Source organism: Ranitomeya variabilis, chromosome 3 (assembly GCF_051348905.1).
Source record: "Ranitomeya variabilis isolate aRanVar5 chromosome 3, aRanVar5.hap1, whole genome shotgun sequence".
NCBI classification, from domain to species: Eukaryota; Metazoa; Chordata; class Amphibia; order Anura; family Dendrobatidae; genus Ranitomeya; species Ranitomeya variabilis.
The window spans coordinates 322,362,713-322,383,026 of record NC_135234.1 but is presented as its reverse complement, the minus strand read 5'-3'; the positions used below and the strand labels follow the sequence as shown (position 1 = coordinate 322,383,026).

Below are 20,314 nucleotides of genomic sequence, written 5' to 3'. Positions count from 1 at the left end.
CATTAATGAAGAGAGGGAGCCCTAGCCTGTACCGCACAGTATGTGAAACTTCGTCTTCATGGATTAAAGTTATTCCACACTGGAAGTAAATGGGTGAGTGCTATTTTCTTTTCTCTTCGATATCACACTTCTGCTGCTTCATCCTGACCTTGAGAGATAGCCAGCAACGCTTTTTCTGCCTGATTCTCAAGATTAGGCTCCTCATAAAGCAGTCCAAGAGCCAGAAAAAATGCATCTACATAAAGCAAAGCAGGATCTCCTGGCGCCAGAGAGAAAGCCCAATCTTGAGGGTCGCCACGCAACAAGGAGATAACAATTTTAACTTGCTGAGCGGAATCACCAGAGGAACGAGGTCTCAGAGATAGAAATAACTTACAATTATTCTTAAAATTTTGAAACCTAGATCTATCTCCAGAAAACAACTCAGGAATGGGTATCTTTGGTTCTGACATAGGGCTACGAATAACAAAATCCTGAATACTTTGCACCCGTGCAGTAAGATGATCCACACTAGAAGTCAGAGTCTGAACATTCATGTCTGCAGCTGAGCTCAAAACCACCCAGAGTTCAAGGGGATGAAAGAAGCTAAACAGACTGCAGCAAAGGAAAAGCGGGAGGAAAAAAAAAAAAATGTACTCAGGTCTTCTTTTTATCCCACTTCTGCGATGCATTAAACACTTTCAGGCCTGCTATACTGTTATGATCCTTAGTGGTTGAGGATCACAAATTACTCCAGCTAAGTAACAAACATAGGACAAGCTCTAGGGAGGTGGCAAACTGGAACTGTTGTGATCCTTAGTGGTTGAGGATCACAAATTACTCCAGCTAAGTAACAAACATAGGACAAGCTCTAGGGAGGTGGCAAACTGGACTGACCGCAAATCTGAACCTATCCAGACACACTAGAAGTAGCCGGTGAACGTGCCTAAAAATCCTAGACGTCTCGAGCCAGCCTGAGGAACTAACTACCCCTAGAGAAAGAAAGACCTCTCTTGCCTCCAGAGAAATAATCCCCAAAGATATAGAAGCCCCCAACAGATAATAACGGTGAGGTAAGAGGAAGGCACATACACAGGGGTGAAAGCAGATTCAGCAAATGAGGCCCACTAATACTAGATAGAAGAAAATAGAAAAGGGAATCTATGCGGTCAGTAAAAAACCCTTACAATATATCCACTCTGAGATTTCAAGAACCCCCACACCAACTAACGGTGTGGGGGGAGAAACTCAGTCCCCTAGAGCAACCAGCAAGCGAGGAAATCACATTTTAGCGAGCTGGACAAAAAACATAATGAACACTGATAATCAAAAAATGATCAAACAAAAACTTAGCTTGTCTTGGAGAGACTGGGAGCAAGGTAGACACAAGGAATCTCAAGAGCACTGAATACATTGATAGCAGGCAAGGAACTGAGTATCCAGGTGAGCTAAATAGGAAACCAACCAAGGATAACGAACCAGCTGATGCTGCAACCTGCAGAAAGACAACACTACACAGTACCGCTTGTGACCACTAGAGGGAGCCCAAAAATAGAGTTCACAACAAGGATGCAACCTCGTATAGCGATCACGGAACTACCCTTCTTCCGGGCAAGAGCTAGGAGTTAATTTGAGCCCAAACACGGCGTGGTTATGAGCCCGTTAAGCAACAATCCATTTCTCTCTATCCGCTAGGCGCTGCGCCTAGAAAACGCACTGTGGGATGGCCCGGCCGATGCACATACAAAATATATAACTTCCATATCTCTGTCACTAATTGGGGTCAAGTTATGCCTTACTATTAAGGTTGTACATGAGCAAGAGAGCACATGGCTTTCAGACAAAAGATTTCTACACACTCCTGCATTCGAGAGGGAGGGAGGGGACAGAGTCACACACTGGAGTTTCAAGTTAGAGCTGTATTCAGGGGGGAGGGAGTTGCCTGCAGGCCAAGACAGAAGAAAAGATTTCTAGGCAGTGTGTCGGGAACCATGGTACCTTCTGAAAAAAATCTCAGACCGTGGTATTCTAACATTATCGTGACACCTCCCCCTTTTGGATGAAGCTGCAGAGGCAGAACCTTTCGGTACTCCTCCATGCACACCTTGGTAGGTTTGCCCCATCTGTATTGCCATGCTCCCTGCCCATTTTTTCATTGGACTGTAAAGTCCTACTGCTGGAGGGCAAGGCTCCAGCATAGCAACCTCCCGTTGGTTCCACACATGGCTTGTAGCCAGCGCAGAGGGTTGTGGTGAGTCACCACAGTGAAGGTGCGACCGTACAGGTAGGGCTGCAAATGTTCCAGAGCCCAAACCATGGCCAGGCACTCCTTCTCGATGGTGGAATATGCCACCTCCCTCGGCAGAAGCTTCCGGCTCAGGTACAACACGGGGTGCTCTTGGTTCCGCGAGTTGACTTGGCTGAGCACAGCACCGAGGCCAAACTCGCTGGCGTCGGTCTGCACCAGGAAGGGTCGACTGCTGTCGACTGCTTTTAACACTGGAGTGTTGCACAGGGCTGTTTTCAAACCCTTTTCAAAGGCCCCCTCACAGCCATCGATCCAGTCAACTATTGGGGGTAGCTTCTTCCTGGTGAGGTCCAGCAAGGGTTTTGCCAGGCGACTATAGTTCTGTACGAAGCACCTATAGTACCCTGCAGTGCCCAGGAAGGACATCACCTGCTTCTTGGTCTTGGAGGTGGGCCATCTTTCCCAGGCTCTGGCTTTATGGAGTTGCTGCCTACCTGGTGAACCAGGTACTGGACTTCTCTCATGCCCATCTGGCACTTTCCCGGCTTGATGGTCAGACTGGCTTGGTGAATTCACCTGAGCACCTCCTGAGCATGCTGCAGGTGTTCGTTCCAGGAGGAACTGAAGATGGCAATGTCATCCAAGTACGCCACGGAGTACTTCTCCAGTCCGTGTAGCAGGTGGTTGACATCCGCTGGAAAGTGGCAGGGGCATTCTTCATGCCGAAGGCCATGACCATGGACTCATACAGTCCAAAGGGGGTGAAAAAGGTGGACTTCTCCAGCGGGTCGGGGCTCAGGGGAATCTGCCAGTATCCTCGACTCAGATCCATTATGGTCAGATATTCTGCGCCAGATAACCTCTCAAGAGGCTACTCGATACGTGGCATTGGGTGCGCGTCAGAGCCTGTGATGGCGTTGAGCAACCTGTAGTCGACACGGAACTGGGTGGTCCGATCCTTCTTTGGCATGAGAACTACAGGTGAGGCCCACCTTTGACCACTGAATCACCCCCCAGCTGTAACATATCATTGATCTCCTGGCGCATAACCTGCTGCACCTCGTCGAAGATCCGAAAGGGTGTTCGCCATAGTGGGGCATGATTCCCGGAGTCCACCTCATGAACCACTAACTCAGTCCTTCCAGGTCGGCTGGAGAACACGGCCTGGAAGGGTTCCAGCGTGGTCCACAACTGCGACCACTGGGGTTCGGTCAAAAAGGCGCTTAGCTCCACGTCCTCAATGGACCCACCAGCCTTGGCTTGGGCCAGCATGTCCAGGAGGGGGTCTTCCTCCCCATCTTCGGGCAGGCTGCAGACCGGTAGGACACAGGCTTCACGTTCGTGATGAGCCTTCATCATATTGATGTGAAAGACCTTTCAGCTACCTTGAGCGTGGTCAGGCGTGACCACGTAGGTGACTGGGTTGAGCTGATGGTAGACGACGAATGGGCCTTCCCAGGCTGCCTGAAGCTTATCCTTTCGTACAGGGACCAGCACCCACCCCTTTTGACCCACCTGGTAGGTCCGCTCCCAGGGGTTCTGGTCATACCAGTGCTTCTGATCAGCCTGAGCCGGCGTGATGTTGTCATGCACCAACTGCGTCAAGGTCTGCATTTTGTCACTGAAGCGCATGACATACTCCTCTATGGACACTTCAGAAGGGTTCAGCTCCTCTTCCCAGGATTCCCTTATCAACCTAAGGGGTCCCTGGACTTGCCTGCCGTACAGGAGCTCGAAGGGTGAGAACCCCGTCGAGGCCTGCGGAACCTCTCGGTAAGCGAATAGCAGGTGTGGGAGGTACCGCTCCCAGTCGCATCCTTGGGTCTCAACCAGCATGCGTAGTATCTGTTTGAGGGTACCGTTGAAGCGCTCACACAAGCCATTGGTCTGTGGGTGATACGCACTCGATACCAGACGCTTCACCTGCATTCTCTTACAGAGAGCCTCCATTAGGCAAGACATGAATTGGGTCCCTTGATCGGTAAGCATCTCCCTCGGAAATCCTACCCGTGAAAAGATGGTAAACAGTGCATCTGCCACCTTATCTGCCCTAGTTGAGGACAGAGCCACTGCCTCTGGGTAGCGTAGTCTACCACAGTGAAGACGTATTGCTTTTCAGAGCTGTTGGGGATGGCCACCGCGTTCCTCTGGAAAGGCTCCTCTGTCACTGGCAAAGGGATCAGGGGAGCCTTAAGAGCAGGCCCTGCCTTCCCCACTCTTTGACAGGTGATACAGGAGCGGCAATAGTTTGTAACATTTGTCCCCATCTTGGGCCAATAGAAGTGTTGAGGCAGCCGGGCCTTAGTTTTGCTGATCCCCAAGTGTCCAGCAAGCGGGATCTCATAGGCAATCTGCAACAACTCACCCCTGAATTGGTGCGGGACAACTAGCTGTCTTTCCCTCAACCACTCCTTTTGGGATTTTCCGAGTACTGTCTCCTGGTACAACCTCCCTCATCCCAGAACACCCTCTCCTTATCAGTCTCGGAGGTCGGCATCTCGGTGAGGTGTCTCAACTTCTCCAGGCTCGCATCTGAGTGCAGAGCGGCCTGGAACTCCTGGCTAGGGGCTGGGGGCAGCCAGAAGCGACACCAGGGTCCCTTCCCCATGGGAACCCTCTGGGAGCGGCTCTGGGTCCATTTCTGGTTCAGTCACACCTGTGAGTGAGGAGCGTCCAGAAGGCAGAACGTTATCTGCGTTCCGGGCACTCTGACTGCGGGTGACAGCAGCTACGTAGGCTGTCTCCCCGGGGATTTCCACAGACCCTTCAGCCGGCGCTGCTATGTGTACTACCTCCCCATCCACCCCCAACATCCCAGAAGCAGTGCTACTTATGGGGCACTTACCTTCCTGTGTGGCACTGGTCAGTTGCACGGCATCACCTTCCTCACGGTTCCCATGCATCTCCCCATTTCCCATAGCACCATCGCTTACTCCTGTTAGGGGTTCCTCAGCCATCCCACCCCACAGAGTGACATGGCTGAGGACTCCTACACCTGTGAACACATCATTCTTAGGAAATAAATGGTTAGCAGGTAACACATGCACATTTTCATCATCAGCAACATTAGTTTTACCCTTGCGTGTTCAGAAAAATTATCAGGTCCATCATTAATCGGTAAAGCATTGTCAGGTAACACATGCAATTTCCCATCGCTATCATCAGCAGTCGATCGGGGAGGGGCGTCAGGGACATAATATGCAACCATCCGCCCCAAATCAGTCCCCAATAAAACATCAGTGGGCAAATTATCAGACAGCCCCACTTCCTTCACCCCCCCCCGCTCCCGACACCCCAATCTATTTACAACCGGGCCATTGGCAGGGGACAGCGGATGCCCCCAATCCCCGGTGACAGGGTTTTCCCCAGCATAATCTCTTCAGGGGACGGATGGGGGTTCCTTCAGCCCTGGTGTCCTTGAGGCCTGTAGCGACATGTCATACACCCTCCCAACCACCCCACCCACCAAAAGAACTGCTGCATTAGGCCCTGGAGCCTGCTTCTCTGGACAGTGGGCACTGATATGACCAGTCTGCTTGCAGAAAAACACTGGCAAAGGTAGGTGGTAGGTCTGATGCTGTTGGCAATGGGGACAGGACCTATGGTGAGTTGCCTGGCAGGCGTACTGGGGTTAGTTGCAGGCTTACCCCCTCCAGCTGGCGGTGACTGGCTTCCGCACTTCCAGTTTATGGTTGGCCTCATAGGTGTCGGCAATTTGAACTGCTTTATCTGCGTCTTTGGGATCTCGGTCCATCACTGTCTCACCTCAGCTGGGCACAGATGTAGAGATTGGTCTTTGATCATCAGGTCTCCCAGCTGTTCAAAGGTGGTCACTGACAGTCCTTGGATCCACTGGTAAAAGTGGGTCCTGAGTCCATGCACCACATCTCTATGACTGTCGTGTGGGCCACGTTGGAGGTTTCGGAACTTTCTATGGTAAACTTCAGGAGTCAGTTGGTACTTTGTTATCAGGGCCTGCTTGATGGCCTCATAATCTTTATCTTGCTCTGGCGGGAGAGAAGCAAATGCCTCCAGAGCTTTAGCCCTCGGGTCAGGTATCAGGCCAATTGGTTCCCAGGCAGCCGGTACTGTCTGCAGGCTTTCTCAAATGCCTGCAGAAAAGTGTCCAAGTCCCCATCCTTTTCCATCACAGGAAAGTGCTCTGGCTGGGGTTTAGAGGTCTGAGCACTGTTGGGCTCATCACTGGACTGGGATGACCTCGGAACCTGGAGTCAGGCTAACTCCAGCTGCCGCTCGGCTCTGTCCTGGTATTGCTGGATCAGCTGCAGCTGTCCATCACGGTCGTCAGCAGGGAGTTGTTCCAAGGCCGCCAGCAGGTTGGGGTCCAATCCGCCCTGGTTGCAAGTAGGGCCAGCATTCAGTGGTTGGACCTCTGCTGCAGCACCATTTTCGCTTGTGCTGGCTTCAGCGGCCACTGGGCTGTGAGACTAGGCTTGGTCCGCTTCAAATTGCACCCGTTCGGTGACCAATTGAGCCTTGGTTTTGCCATGGGGATCCAGGCCATGGTACGTCCATACTCCAACAAGAGTGTCCCTCTTCTGCTGGGTGTACCAGCCTTCTCCATTTGCAGCCATCATTGCCAAATAAAAGATAGGATAGAAAAATAAAGAGAAAGGGAGGGGGTAATTGCAAGTTCTCACAATTGTCTCAGGACTAGTAAACACTGAGCTTGTTCTCAAAATCGTTATTGCACCAAGTCCTCGCAAGAACTGTGCATGTTTTTAGTGAGAGGAATGATTGCTCAAACCCGATCACTAATGCTCTATTATCCCACTGCTGCCACCAATATGTCACGGTTCACGTGGAGGATACCTTTATCATCCCCACCACTCACACCAATTTGTCACGAATCGGGGTTGTTTGGTTGCCCCTGGTTCTTTCCGAAGGGGAGTTATCTATATCTCACTTCCGGTTTGGAACTTGCAGCTCTCTGGCGCCCCCCTTACCCTCAGGTCAGTCAGGGTACAGCACCTAGGATAATTAGTCGCCAGAAAGGCTGCCTTACTTTGTACTGGCTAAGGGGCACACTGCAGCGAGGGCGATATAACTACTCCCTCTCAGGCGGGAACAATAATTATCAACGCCGCCGTCACTACAAAGCCTCCCGAACGCACAGAACAAATCCGCTGCCACCAGCTCCGATTTCTTAATTATTAACGGGTCCGGAGCCAACCCAGATTAGTAGCGTAATTCACCTCAGAGGACGTGACAGTTTGTTATAGAGCAAGGGAGACAAAGCTAGTAATTTTATATTTTACTCCAAAAAAGGTAGGCAGTGTTTACAGAAGGGTAAAAAGATATTATAAAATGAGATGATTACGTATATACAGATGATTACAAATAAAAAGGGATTAACAGAAAGAAAAAACACTTACAGTTCCTTATATCATTTCAGCTCATGGCAGACCATGTGGCTCAGGAGAGGGGCAATACATCAAGATGCATTACAGAGTGTCTCTCAGTTAGCTTCCTGGTCAAAAGCTAGTGAGAACTGAGCTCTCAGGGTCTTATACCTCTTGGTCGTGTCATCACTGAGTGGGCAGAGCTATGGAATGCACTCCTACTTTCTCAGAGGGACTCAGAGTTATGGAACATTCATATCTCCTGTAGCTCCAGGATGCAACCTAATATAGCGATCTCGGAACTACATTTCTTCCAGGCATGAGCTGGGCATTAATTTGAGCCTAAACATGATGTGGTTATGAGCCCCTGTTAAGCAGCAATCTGTTTCTCCATATCCGCTAGGCGCTGCGCCTAGAAAACGCACTGTGGGATGGCCCAGCCGATGCACATACCACATATATAATTTCCATATCTCTGTCTCTAATTGAGGTCAAGTTATGCCTTACTATTAAGGTTGTACATGAGCAAGAGACTCACTTGTCCAGCTCATGCAAATATTGAATGGAGGAGATGAAAATAGAATAAAATCTTGTCCTTTATTAGTGCATCATAAAAACAAGCTGCCTTGTTTCAGGCAGTACTGCCCTTAGTCACAGGCATGCTATAACTAAGGGCAGTACTGCCTGAAACAATGCAGATTGTTTTTATGATGCGCTAATAAAGGACAATATTTTATTCTATTTTCATCTCCTCCATTCAATATTTGCATGAGCTGGACAAGTGAGTGATTTGCATTTTCACCTGGGAGTCGGCCGGCAGGAACTTGGTGGTGATCCGTGCTCTGCACATGTCTATTGAGAACTGGAATCTAATACGACTGGTTGGGTGAGCTGATGAAATCCTAGTATTTGCATGAGCAAGAGAGCACATGGCTTTCAGACAAAAGATTTCTACACACTCCAGCATTCGAGTGGGAGGGGTGGGACAGAGTCCCAAACTGGAGTTTCAAGTTACATCTGTATTCAGGGGGAGGGAGTTGCCTGCAGGCCAAGACAGAGACAAAAAGCTTTCTAGGCAGTGTGTTGGGAACCATGGTACCTTCTGAAACAATCCATCAGACCATGGTATGCTTACATTATTGTGACACTTGGCTTTGGTGGTTAATAGGTCATTGGTGACTTTAGTTAGGGCACTTTCAGTGGACTGATGCGGCCAGAAGCCAGATTGTAAGCGGTCAAAGAGGGAGCAGGAAGAGGTAGGAGGACAGTTCAAGATGAACGTGTTGTTCCAGTAGTTTTGAGGCATAGGGGAGAAGTGATATGGGGCGATAGCTAGATACAGAGGATGAGTCAAGAGAGGCTTTTTGAGGATGGGTGTGATTGAGGCATGTTTGAAGCATGAGGGGAAAACACCAGTTGTTAGTGATAGGTTGAAGAGAAGGGTTAGGGTTGGGATGAAGACTGTGATGAGGTTCGGGGTGAAGTGGGATGGAATCAGGTCAAGTGCAAAGGTGGTGAGAGTAGAGTGGAGAGTCGATCTTTTGTGATGATGGAGAAGTTGGTTTTGGAGGGCTGAGCAGTTAAGAAGAGAGGTTGTGGGGGTTGTAGGCAAAAGCTTTCTCTGATGTTATCAATCTTCTGTTTGAAGAATGAGGCAAAGTCTTCAGCTGAGATAAGTGGAGAGGGGGGAGGTGGTGGGGGACGGAGAAGAAAATTGAAAGTGTTGAATAGCTGTTTAGGTTAGGGTTGTGAGACAGGGAGGATAGGAGAGATGAGAAGTAGGTTTGTTTTGCTGCAGCGAGTGTGGCCTTTAATGCAGTGAGGGACTGTTTGAATGCAATGAAGTGCTCGTTGGAGTGGGATCTTTTCCATCTCCGCTCAACAACCCTGGAAGCCCATCTTAATTCTTTGGTGAGGGTGGTGTGCCAGGGCTGTCTGTTGATTTTGCGAGCTTTGGTATGTGTGAGAGGGGCAACTGATTCCAGGGCTTCAGCTATTGTGGTGTTATATAAAGAGGCAGCAGTGTCCGCATTGTGTAAGAAACTTATGTCTGTAAGAGGGAGGAGGGATTCAGAAAGTGAGTATGTTTAAGATTTCAGTATGGCCAAATCTAGTGAAAAATTTCCATCATGTCCTAAATTAAAATAAATGGGTTATTTTTTTAAAAGAATTTTGTTCTTTCGTGTCATGTCAGAGCATATGCATATATATGTGTTTCACTAAAAATGCAAGCAAATCTGATCATGCACCAGTCATTTTTTCCTACCTTTGATAATGCTTAGTAAATGGAATTTAAAATCTAGAAGCACATTAATACAACTGTGGCAGCAGGCAAATTGGGAGATTCACTAAGCTAAATGGATAATTTGCTACAAAAAAAAACCCCTGTGTTACGTGCCTTGCACTACATTTCTTTTATGTTTTAGACACGTTTTGCTTCTTGCTTCAGAGGCAGCATTTTATCTCCAAATTTATAGTAAGTCAACTCCTAGTGTACACAGACACACACTATAAAGATATGTTACATTGTCATCCAGCATAAACCATTCTTGATAAATTTGGCACATTTTAGGACTTTCTAGTTTAAGTTTACTGACCAAATATTATGTAAGATTAGTAAATCTGCCAAATATATTTTTTGCTATAACTATGCAGAAGCTGTGTGTGGAAGCTGTATATTTATTACCAAAATTGGGAATAATGGATATGCAGGGGAAACTATCTAAAACGAGAGGCTAAGGGTCCGGTTACCCAAAGCGACCAGCAACACTAAACGTTTGCTGATCACCGGGCATTGCAAAGCTGGTTGACAAGTGCAAACCATGCAAAACGCACACTGAATGATCGATAAGGCCACGTTCCCACATTCAGGTGTCTAACATCAGTATTTGTAATCCGGAAAAGAACAATCAGTGGGAAAGTATAATAGAAACACGTCACCACTACTGAATTTATCACCCACTCCTGGTTTAGGCTTACACATACTGATGTAAAATACTGACCAAATACTGATTGTCTCAACGTGGCCCAATAGAGTTCAGTGCACATAAGCTGACATTGTCTTGGCAGAGCAAGCTTAAAAATCATTTTACCCAACAAATTAGAGTTTTGTTTGTTCACTGGGTGACCAGTGGCTTGTTTTCCTGGGAAGATTATTGTGAAACAAGTGTTCCTAAGAACGCTCATTCAAAATAATTGTTCAGTGTAAATGCAGCTTAAGGGCTCTTTCACATGTTCTGATATTTCCGGTACTGGAAAAATCAGTACCAGAGATATCAGTGTGTGCCGCACCAGTATCACATGTAATGGTGCCTGAGAAAAGGCGGCACAGTTGGCGAGTTTGCGATCAGTGAGAGCAGGGGATAATGTTGAGAGTTGCAGCCAGCACCTGCTGTCTACATAGAGTGTAAAATTAAGAATAAAATAAAAAATCACATAATACTCACCTTAACACCTAATTTCATGAAGCCATTGTTCCCTGTAAACAAACAAAAATAAAAAAAACAACAATAACTCTCACCTGTCCGAAGTTGAAAGAATCCAGAGTGTCCCATGCGGATATCCATCTGTGCAACATTTGCTCATCATCATGAGCGGGTGGCCTGAGGCGACTGCTCATGCTGAACAGCTGGGGAGAATGACTCACTGCAGCGAGAGCAAGCCCATGAACTGCATTGACCTCAGTGAGATCATCGCAGTTCACCGTCAGAAATCACAAAGCCAGGGAGTCATTCTCCCCAGTGTGGGTGACCTCAAGCCACTGCCTATGCTGATGAGAAAATGCCACACAGATGGATTACGGTGTGGGACACTCTGGATTCTTTCAACTTTGGACAGGTGAGGGATACTGTTGTTTTTAATTTTTGCTTGTTTACAGGGGACAATGGCTTCAGGGGGATTAGGTGTTACAAAGAGTATAATGTGATTTAAAAAAAAAAAAAATGTATTCCTAATTTTACACTCTATGTAGACAGCTGGGGCTGACTACAACCCTCAACATTGTTCCCTGCTCGAGCTGATCTCAGAGCGAGCAGGGGACAATAATGTGAGCTGTCATCAGCACCCAGCGCCGAGGATCAGCGCGAGCAGTACCGCTTATTCCCAGGCACCAATACGTGTGACACTGATGACACACTGATGACACACGGATGTCATCCGTGTCAGTGTGCACGTGTGCGGGACATTTTGTTGCCTGCGCTGCTGCTGAAAAAACGGACATGTCAACGTGTTTTGCCCACGGACACACGGTCCGTGGAGATACACATGTGAACAGATCCATTCACTTGAAATGACGTATGAAAACCATTACCACATGTACCAGAGACACTGACATGCGAAGGAAACCTAACAGAGTCAGTCATCTGGGATGACATCTGACTGCAGTCTGATATTTCACATTCACCCATAGATTTGTATAGGTGCAAGTGAGATGAGTCTTACTGCCAAGTTCTTTCATGCCAACTCGGCATGAGAAAATAATCACAGATGTAAGCTGCCCCATAGAATAACACAGGGCTGAGTGTTATATGCTAGTGTAACCCTGACCTAACACTCCTGCTTGGAGGCAACAATTTATATAGTGGAGGCAGTAGCATAAGGATCAGTGCAAGAAAAAAAGGCTGCTCACTCCTTACGGCCACCCATCACCTGCCTTACCTTGTGTTATGGTAAATGCAGCTCCATATTATATTCAAAGCCCACTTTAATTAAAGAAGTATTCCCATCTCAATTGTTCACTTAAAGGGACTCTGACAACACAGAATAACTGCACGTACAGGTGCTTGGTGCTATAGCTCGGTTTCTATAGCTATTTTATTCCATTTATCCTCGACTTAACTCGGTCAAGTAAAGAAATATTAAAGAAGTTATCTCACTAGAGACATTTAAGGCATAGCCAAAGCATAGGTCATAAAATGTCTGATAGATATGGATCCCAAATTCATTAGTAGAACAAGGGTTCTCGAATCCTCCATTCTAGCCAGCGTCCAAACATCAATGAGTGAAGAGTTGGCAGAACATGACCCAGTTCCCTCCATTCATTGCTAGGGGAATTCTAAAAATAGACATGAAAATACTCTCAATTTTATTTGGAATAATTCCGATAGCAATGAATGAAGACAGCAAGTACACTTGCCAACACAAATCTACTCACTGATGGTCAGATGCCGACCAGAACTGGGAATTGGAGAACCCCCATTCTGGAGATAGGTGTTCATCTCATTCCGGATATAGGTGTGAGTCCCAAAGAGGTGGAACCTACATCAGATATTTATAACATTTACTACAGATATGCCATAAAACCTAACTATGAAATAATCCTTTTAATATTGTAACTGCATCTCGCAATAGTCATACTTTATAAATCGCCACTTAAAAGCCATTGATGCCCAACTAGTGTCAGCGTGTGAGGCTCACAAGTTCTTCACAAATAGTCCCACACACTTTAAAGAAGTAGCATGGAAATTTGGGCCATTTAGGCTTTAGTCCTGCATTGCAGATTAGATAAGTATTTTTACATCAGTATTTGTCCTGTGCTAGTGGCCCCTAAACACGAGGAAAATATAATGGATTTATAATTATTTTCTTTGCATCCCCTTTTATTCTTAACTTTGAAATACTGATGCAGAGAACTAATCAAATCTGCAATGTATGATAAGGTTCCAACATTTTTTCGGCTTGTTCTTGTTCGGAACTGACAGAGTTGCCAATTCCTTTTTGTTAGAAAGGTCCCTGAACAGTAAGTGGGGTATTGTCCCTCTGCCAGGATCCCAAATTATCTTCAACAGACCAAGTTTGCAGCAGATCCGCTCTCTGGCCGATAGGCAGGGCCACCATTCAGGACCATCGCCTATCAACTCTGAATTTACAACTTGGGTTAGACAACCCATTTTTTAGTATGTGGTAACTCTTAATTCTTCAGTTTACAGGACAAATACAAAACGTTGAAACAGACACCAGTGGTGACAACAAAACACTTTACTTCTTTGATGAGAACTGAAAAAGTCATCTTCTGACATTAACCCCTAGTGGACAGTTCTCTAGGAATATAAGCAGTAAGGCACCACAGAAACAAGTTTGTCATGCTCCGACTCTGATGAAGGAGGTTTCATAGCAATAGAGCAAACAAAGCGAATAGCCCAAACGCCACGGCTGATGTCAGTTTAGGGCAGTCCACGTCCTCTATAAGGTGGTATTAATCATTTTGTAACAAAAGTTGTCCAAATTCATGTACAAGATGTCCCTCCTTCCTATCATGAGAAGTAAAGAGTCAGTTACTTACATAAGTCTAGCTTCACACTAACTACTCATTGTCTTTGTTAATTTTTTTTTTTAATACTTTGTCACTAGTTTTCATCCAAACTGTGGAACATAAGAATAGAATTGTAGATTTTTAGTGCGGGTCCTAATTTGAGTCCCAAGATCTTCACCAAATCTTTTCGCGTAAGCAGGAGGAAGGCCTCACCATCTATTTGCTGTGGGAATAAAGAAAAAAAACCATGAAGATGGCTTAAGAGGACTTTTTCACAGTCAAGAAAAAAACAAACATACAAAACATGTCAGTCTTTGTAATTTTTTAACCTCTTAATGACAGACCAACTGTGTTCATTTCTGCCTCCACATTTTTCAGCAGTCATAAGTTTATATTTTTTACTGATGAGGCTGGACAAAGATTTGTTTTGTGAAGCTTATTGTATTTTTTCTTAATTTTGTTCTCTGTTACATATTTATTTCAATGCAATTTCTAGATATTTTTTGTAATGCTAATATAAAGAATAGCTTTTTTTTTTTTAATGCTATATGTTCATATTTTTTCATATATCAGGTTTCACATATTTGAGTGTATGGGTGGACGGCAAACTACACTTTAGTGATCAGTCTCAGGCAGCTGCTGCCAAGGCAAATAGTATAATGGGATGCACTAAAAGAGGCATTGATGCTAATGACAAGAACATAGCTTTTCCTTTATACAAGTCACTAATACAGCTACACTTAGAATACACAGTATAATTTTAGTATCTGGGGTGCAAGAAGGACATGGCTGACCTAGAGTGGGGGCAGAGAAGAGCGACCAAGGTTATTAAGGGAATGGGGGAGCTGCAATATCAAGATAGGTTATTCAGTTTGGAAAAATTAAGGCTTAGGGGCAATCTTATTGCAATGTACATATATATGAGGGGGCAGTACAGAGATCTTTCTAATGATGTTCATAAAACACTTACAGAGGGTACAGAAAGTATTCAGACCCCTTTAAATTTTTCACTCTTTGTTTCATTGCAGCCATTTGGTAAATTCAAAAAAGTTCTTTTTTTTCACATTAATGTACACTCTGCACCCCTTTTGACTGAAAAAAACAGAAATGTAGAAATTTTTGCAAATTAAATAAAAAAGAAAAACTGAAATATCACATGGTCATAAGTATTCAGACCCTTTGCTCAGACACTCATATTTAAGTCACATGCTGTCCATTTCCTTGTGATCTTCCTTGATTCCTTCATTGGAGGCCAAATGTGTTTAATTAAACTGATAGGACTTGATTTGGAAAGGCACAAACCCTCACAGCTCACAGTGCATGTCAGACCAAATGAGAATCATGAGGTCAAAGGAACTGGCCAAGGAGCTCAGTGACAGAATTGTGGCAAGGCACAGATCAGGCCAATGTGACAACAGAATTTCTGCATTACTCAAGGTTGCTAAGAGCACAGTGGCCTCCATAATCCTTAAATGGAAGAAGTTTGGGACCACCAGAAGTCTTCCTAGACCTGGCCGTCCAGCCAAACTGAGCAATCGTAGGAGAAGAGCCTTTGTGAGAGAGGTAAAGAAGAACCCCAAGATCACTGTAGCTGAGCTCCACAGATGCAGTAGGGAGAAGGGAGAAAGTTCCACAAAGTCAACTATCACTGCAGCTCTCCACCAGTCGGGCCTTTATGGTAGAGTGGCCCGATGGAAGACTCTCCTCAGTGCAAGACATATGAAAGCCCACATAGAGTTTGCTAAAAAACACATGAAGGACTCCCAGACTATGAGAAATAAGATTCTCTGGTCTGATGAGTCGAAGATAGACCTTTTCGGTTATAATTCTAAGCGGTATGTGTGGGGAAAACCAGGTACTGCTCATCACCTGCCCAATACAATCCCAACAGTGAAACATGGTGGTGGCAGCATCATGCTATGGAGATGTTTTTCAGCTGCAGGGACAGGATGACTGGTTGTCATTGAAGGAAACATGAATGCGGCCAAGTACATAGATATCCTGGATGAAAACCTCTTCCAGAGTGCTCTGGACCTCAGACTTGGCCGAAGGTTCACCTTAGAACAAGACAATGACCCCAAGCACACAGCTAAAATAACAAAGGAGTGGCTTCAGAACAACTCTGTGACCATTCTTGACTGGCCCAGCCAGAGCCCTGACCTAAACCCAATTGAGCATCTCTGGAGAGACCTGAAAATGGCTGTCCACCAACGATCACCATCCAACCTGACAGAACTGGAGAGGATCTGCAAAAAAGAATGGCAGAGGATCCCCAAATCCAGGTGTGAAAAACATCATTCCCGAGACGACTCATGGCTGTACTAGGTCAAAAGGGTGCTTCTTACTCAATACTGAGCAAAGGGTCTGAATACTTATGACCATGTGATATTTCAGTTTTTCATTTTAATAAATTTGCAAAAATTTCTACATTTCTGTTTTTTTCAGTCAAGATGGGGTGCAGAGTACATTAATGAGAAAAAAAATGAACTTTTTTTTAATTTACCAAATGGCTGCAATGAAACAAAGAGTGAAAAATTTAAAGGGGTCTGAATACTTTCCATACCCACTGAAGGTCTGCCACAGTGACAAAGGGACATCCTCTACGTCTAGAGGAAAAAAGGATTAATCACAATTACAGAAGCAGATTCTTTACTGTAAGAGCAGTGAGACTATGGAACTCTCTGCCATATGATGCTGTAATGGGTGATTCACTAAAGATCAAGGAGGGCCTGGATGCCTTTCTTGGAAAATATATTACAGGTTATGGGTACTATTCTGAGATGGGGCGTTGATCAATGGAACTGGTCTTATCGCTGTATGTGGAGTCGGAAATACATTTTTTCCCCTAATATGTCAATTAGCATCTGCCCCCATGGAGATTTTTGCCTTGCTATAGATCAACATGTTAGGCCATAGGATGAACTTGATGGACATAAAGAGGAATTCCCATCTCCTATGTGTAGTAGGTGTAATAATAATATTAGCAAGTACCTCCAATTAGAAATGTAGTATAGTTCTGATTTGCTATGTCGCTTATCCCTTGTGCAGGGCCTTGCAGTGCTTAGGCAACCACGGTTACGGCCACTAACAACTAACTGTCAATATGCCAGTGGCCGTAACCATGGATATCTAAGCTACTGAAATGCCCTGAACATGGGGAAAGTGACAAAGCCGATCAAACGATCTATACTACATTTCTAATTAGAGGTATTTGCTATCATCATCATTACACCTATTACATATTGGGAGAAGATCTACGAAATGGGAATAATCCTTTAAGTCAGTTTTGGTTCTCAAACAGTGCTCATCTTCTCTTTATGCTCTCCATGCTTAGTGTGGCACACACAGGCACACAATATAAAGAAAGATTGAGTCAATTTCTCCCCTTTTTATCAGGTTTCAGGTGCAATTTTCAAATTACCCACATCTGTTAGTTGCCACAGGTGAGTTTGATCGAGCATCACATGCTTGAAACAAAGTGGTTTACCCACAATTTTGGAAAAGGGTCACATTTTCTGGGAGCAATACTTCATTTTCTGGTAGAATTTAAAGGATGCCAACACTTTTGGCCATGACTGTATAAACAGTATCGATCAGAAGTTTGGACACACCTGTTCATGCAATGGTTTTCCTTAGTCTTATTGGAATGTGTACATTGTAGATTCATACTGAAGGCAGCAAAACCATGAAGGGTTTGTGGAATAGAGCTTAGCAAAAAACGGAACTGTGTACAAACACTGCCACTGCAAAACACACGTGATGGTTTGAAGTCCAGTGATTCCACAAATTAACTGTTAACAAGACACACCTGTTCAAGGGAAGCCATTCCAGGTGACTACCTGATTAAGCTGCTAGAGTTTTTACCCCTTCAGAATGAATCTACAATGTTCACATTTCAATAGGAACAAGAAAAACCATTTCATGTCTTGTACAGGTGGTGTCTAAACTTCCGACCAGTACTATGGCTTGAATAAGCCCCCGGCAACCATAACAACCTATCGAAATGCATTTGTGCTGCAGAGGAACAGTGGATAGATGGGCGCCCGAATGGATGTGCAAGTCGACCATAGCCACAACAATGGACTGCAGTGGTCTTTTTATTGCCAGGATAATTTGGATCTGGTAAGACATACTGAGGATTATTACGGTATAACCTGATAATTGATTAAATAACTTAAACCGTAATAAGGGACAAACTGTATTGACTTCAGTGTGTCCTTATATTTATTGGAATATACTTAGTTCTCTTACATAGTACTTTAGTAATTCTTCTGACCTTCTGCAGCCACATACCATGGACATATATTCTTGTATAGTCCCATATTATATATGTAAGAGAAAAAGTGAGGATTTATTGTGAAAGACCATACCTCTTCTCTGAAGACACATGCTTGCTCCATACAGCCTGGCAGTTGCTGGACAAATAAAGCAACCTGCAAAGTAAGGGGAAAATGTTTCTACAGTGTTCGCTGTCATACCTCTATATACCAAATTATTGAGAAGGCAATAGGTCATCAGAAAATCACCTCATCATTAGATAATGAAGGGATCAACTTAAGTTAATTTTACATACACAAATATCTGACCAATTTCTGTTTAATCAGACCAATATCAAGCTAAACTGTTGTGTGTAAATGGATAATCAATTGATTGAAATTGGTCTCATCTGCAAGAAAACTGATCTACAGTGCCTTGCAAAAGTAATCGGCCCCCTTGAACTATTCAACCTTTTCCCACATATCATGCTTCAAACATAAAGATACCAAATGTAAATTTTTGGTGAAGAATCATCAACAAGTGGAACACAATTGTGAAGTTGAACGAAATGTATTGGTTATTTTAAATTTTTGTGGAAATTCAAAAACTGAAGAGGGGCGTGCAATATTATTTTACTCCTTTACTTTCAGTGCAGCAAACTCACTCCAGAAGTTCATTGTGGATCTCTGAATGATCCAATGTTGTCCTAAATGCCTAATGATGATAAATATAATCCACCTGTGTGTAATCAAGTCTCCGTATAAATGCACCTTCTCTGTGATAGTCTCAGGATTCTGTTTGAAGAACAGAGAGCATCATGAAGACCAAGGAACCCAACAGGCAGGTCCGTGATACTGTCATGGAGAAGTTTAAAGCTGGATTTGGATAAAAAATGATTTCCAAAACTTTAAACATCCCAAGGAGCGCTGTGCAAACGATCATATTGAAATTGGAAGGAGTATCATACCACTGCAAATCTACCAAGACCCAGACGTCCCTCTAAACTTTCATGTCAAACAAGGAAAAGACTGATCAGAGATGCAGCCAAGAGGCCCATGATCACTCTGGATGAAATGCAGAAATCTACAGCTGAGGTGGGACAGTCTGTCCATAGGACAACAACCAGTCATACACTGCACAAATCTGGCCATTATGGAAGAGTGGCAAAAAGAAAGCCATTTCTCAAAGATATCCATAAAAAGTGTTGTTTAAAGTTTGCAACAAGCCACCTGGGAGACACTCCAAACATGTGGAAGAAGGTGCTCTGGTCAGATGAAACCAAAATCGAACTTTTTGGCAACAATGCCAAACGATATGTTTGCCGTAAAGGCAACACAGCTCATCACCCTGAACATACCACCCCCACTGTCAAACATGGTGGTGGCAGCATCATGGTTTGGGCCTGCTTTTCGTCAGTAGGGACAGGGAAGATTGTTCAAATTGATGGGAAGATGGATGGAGCCAAATACAGGACCATTCTTGAAGAAAACCTGTTGGAGTCTGCAAAAGACCTGAGACTGGGACGGAGATTTGTCTTCCAACAAGACAATGATCCCAAACATAAAGCAAAATCTACAATGGAATGGTTCACAACTAAACATATCCAAGTGTTAGAATGGCCAAGTCAAAGTCCAGACCTTAATCCATTCAAGAATCTGTGGAAAGAGCTGAAAACTGCTGTTCACAAGCGATCTTCATCAAACCTCACTGAGCTTGAGCTGTTTGCCAAGGAAGAACTGACAAAAATTTCAGTCTCTCAATGTACAAAACTGATAGAGGCATACCGCAAGCGACTTGCAGCTGTAATCACAGCAAAAGGTGGCGCAGCAAAGTATTAATTTAAAGGGGCAGAATAATATTGCACGCCCCACTTTTTAGTTTTTGAATTTACACAAAAATGTAAAATAACCAATACATTTCATTCTACTTCACAATTGTGTTCCACTTGTTGATGATTCTTCGCCCAAAATTTACATTTGGTATCTTTATGTTTGAAGCATGATATGTGGGAAAAGGTTGAAAAGTTCAAGTGGGCTGAATACTTTCGCAAGGCACTGTACTTAAAATTCTGTCTTCCAATCCAAATGATGACATGGTGTAAATGGCATCTGAAAGATAGAAAGGTGTTATTGTAAAGCAGAACAGAGAGAGACTATGTGTAAAGAAACAACACATTACAATGTGAGTGTATATTTATGTACCAGTACAGTGCAGTGG

The 20,314-nt window shown here is 44.6% G+C and overlaps 1 protein-coding gene across 7 annotated transcripts in view; it reads right to left on the bottom strand.

The window, feature by feature from the left end:
- Window positions 1-13,550: 13,550 nt before the first annotated feature.
- LOC143815936 (lethal(3)malignant brain tumor-like protein 4) overlaps window positions 13,551-20,314 on the bottom strand; it is a 190,489-nt gene continuing 183,725 nt past the window's right edge. For 5 of the 7 annotated variants that reach the window (XM_077295732.1, XM_077295734.1, XM_077295736.1 and 2 more), the window contains exons 21-22: window positions 18,211-18,273; window positions 13,551-14,063 (exon numbers count right to left, since the gene is read on the bottom strand). In XM_077295732.1, the coding sequence (XP_077151847.1) occupies window positions 13,935-14,063; window positions 18,211-18,273 (192 nt within the window). In that variant the 3' untranslated portion in view covers window positions 13,551-13,934. The remainder of the gene's footprint in view (window positions 14,064-18,210; window positions 18,274-20,314) is intronic. The other 2 variants (XM_077295738.1, XM_077295739.1) reach the window with 1 other exon arrangement.